The 1,519-nt window shown below is 31.3% G+C and overlaps 1 protein-coding gene across 1 annotated transcript in view; it reads right to left on the reverse strand.

The window, feature by feature from the left end:
- The window catches only part of WDR17 (WD repeat domain 17), an 85,113-nt gene that overhangs the window by 12,205 nt on the left and 71,389 nt on the right, over positions 1-1,519 (reverse strand). The window contains exon 23 of the mRNA XM_011959582.1: positions 682-702. Coding sequence (XP_011814972.1) covers positions 682-702 — 21 coding nt within the window. The remainder of the gene's footprint in view (positions 1-681; positions 703-1,519) is intronic.

A 1,519-nucleotide genomic window follows, 5' to 3' on the forward strand; every position in this document is an offset into this window, starting at 1 on the left:
ACATTTTCTATTACATTGGGCAGGTTCCATGTTAGAGTAGTTTAACTGTTCTTGCTAAAATGTATGAATGATGTCATGTGTTTCCTCCTATCAAAATTTAATAGCAGTTTTAAACAATGTCCATGAAAATATAGAAATTGTTTTTACTGTGTATAAAATAGCTGTGCTAAAATTCTATTCAAACTTCAATGAACTACAAAATTTGACTTTCTTAATGTAGAATTATATCTTCATATGGTGAAATTTTAGCAAGGCCAGCTAATTTCCTTCAATGTTTAATCAAATTCACCCTTTTTTGAGAATTCAGTACACAAATGGGGAAAAATATACATATAAAAATGATTTAGACCAATTGAATGATCTAAAATATAAAATTTCACTATCAGAACAGGTATCTCATTCTGCTTAGCTGAGTTAGCTATTATTTGGTATTGCAGGAAGTCACATTTCATTTATTGTACAACTTTTAAGTATAAAATCATGAGTGATTATAGGAACTTTTCTCAGTACTTTGTAGTCAGGTTTTATGTGCTGTAAATTATACATGTGAATTGGCATACTACAAAACAATGTGAAAACAGTTGATAACTATTTCTTAATACAGAGATACCATTCAAATAATACAACAAAGGAGTGTATACATTTTAAATCAACATGCTCTTAAATAAAAGTAGATAATACCTGTATCCAACAGATGGAAAGCTAAAAGAAAATATTAAATATGAATACCATGATTATACAATGAGTATCAGGAAGAAACAGACTTTTACAGCAAATTTTGTAAAACACATGAGGTGTTTATAGCTTAAAAATTATGCGCATCTTTATAAATCACATAGTTATGTTTTTTAAAAATCTGTGCAGCTCTACTACTAGCCAGGAGGATCACAGATTTCTCCTGAAAATAAAGCTAATCAGCACCACATCTAAACTGTTTCCTAGTTTCTGTTACATATATCTATGGATATATTAAAAAGAATTGTTGGAGTGGGGGCGTTACAAGGAACAAGTTTGTTTTTTCTTAAAAGTAACTAAGACATATAGTTAATTGAAAAATGTTTAGTCATAGTAACATACAATGTTACGAGTTTGAACTGCTCAGTATGAAGAGGATGTAGATGAAGACCTTTACAATGACCCACTTCCACCTAATGCATAGGAAATTGATTTCTCTTCCTTATGATTTTCTTAACAACATTTTCTATTCTCCAGTTTATTGTAAGAATACAGTATATAATACACAAAGGATACAAAATATGTGTTAATTGTTAATGTTATCAGTAAGGTTTCCAGTCAACAGCAGGCTATTAGTAGTAAAGTTTTGAGGGAGTTGGAAGTTACAGATGGATTTTGGACTGCTTGGGGGGTTGGCACCCCTAACTCTCATATTGTTCAAGGGTCAACTGTATACGTATTTCTCTTTTGCCGCCAATTTTTTTTTTTTCTTTTTTTTCTTGAGACAAAGTTTCACTCTTATTGCCCAGGCTGGAGTGCAGTGGCGTGATCCTGGCTGACTGCA

Source organism: Colobus angolensis, unplaced genomic scaffold, assembly GCF_000951035.1.
Source record: "Colobus angolensis palliatus isolate OR3802 unplaced genomic scaffold, Cang.pa_1.0 Scaffold5, whole genome shotgun sequence".
NCBI classification, from domain to species: Eukaryota; Metazoa; Chordata; class Mammalia; order Primates; family Cercopithecidae; genus Colobus; species Colobus angolensis.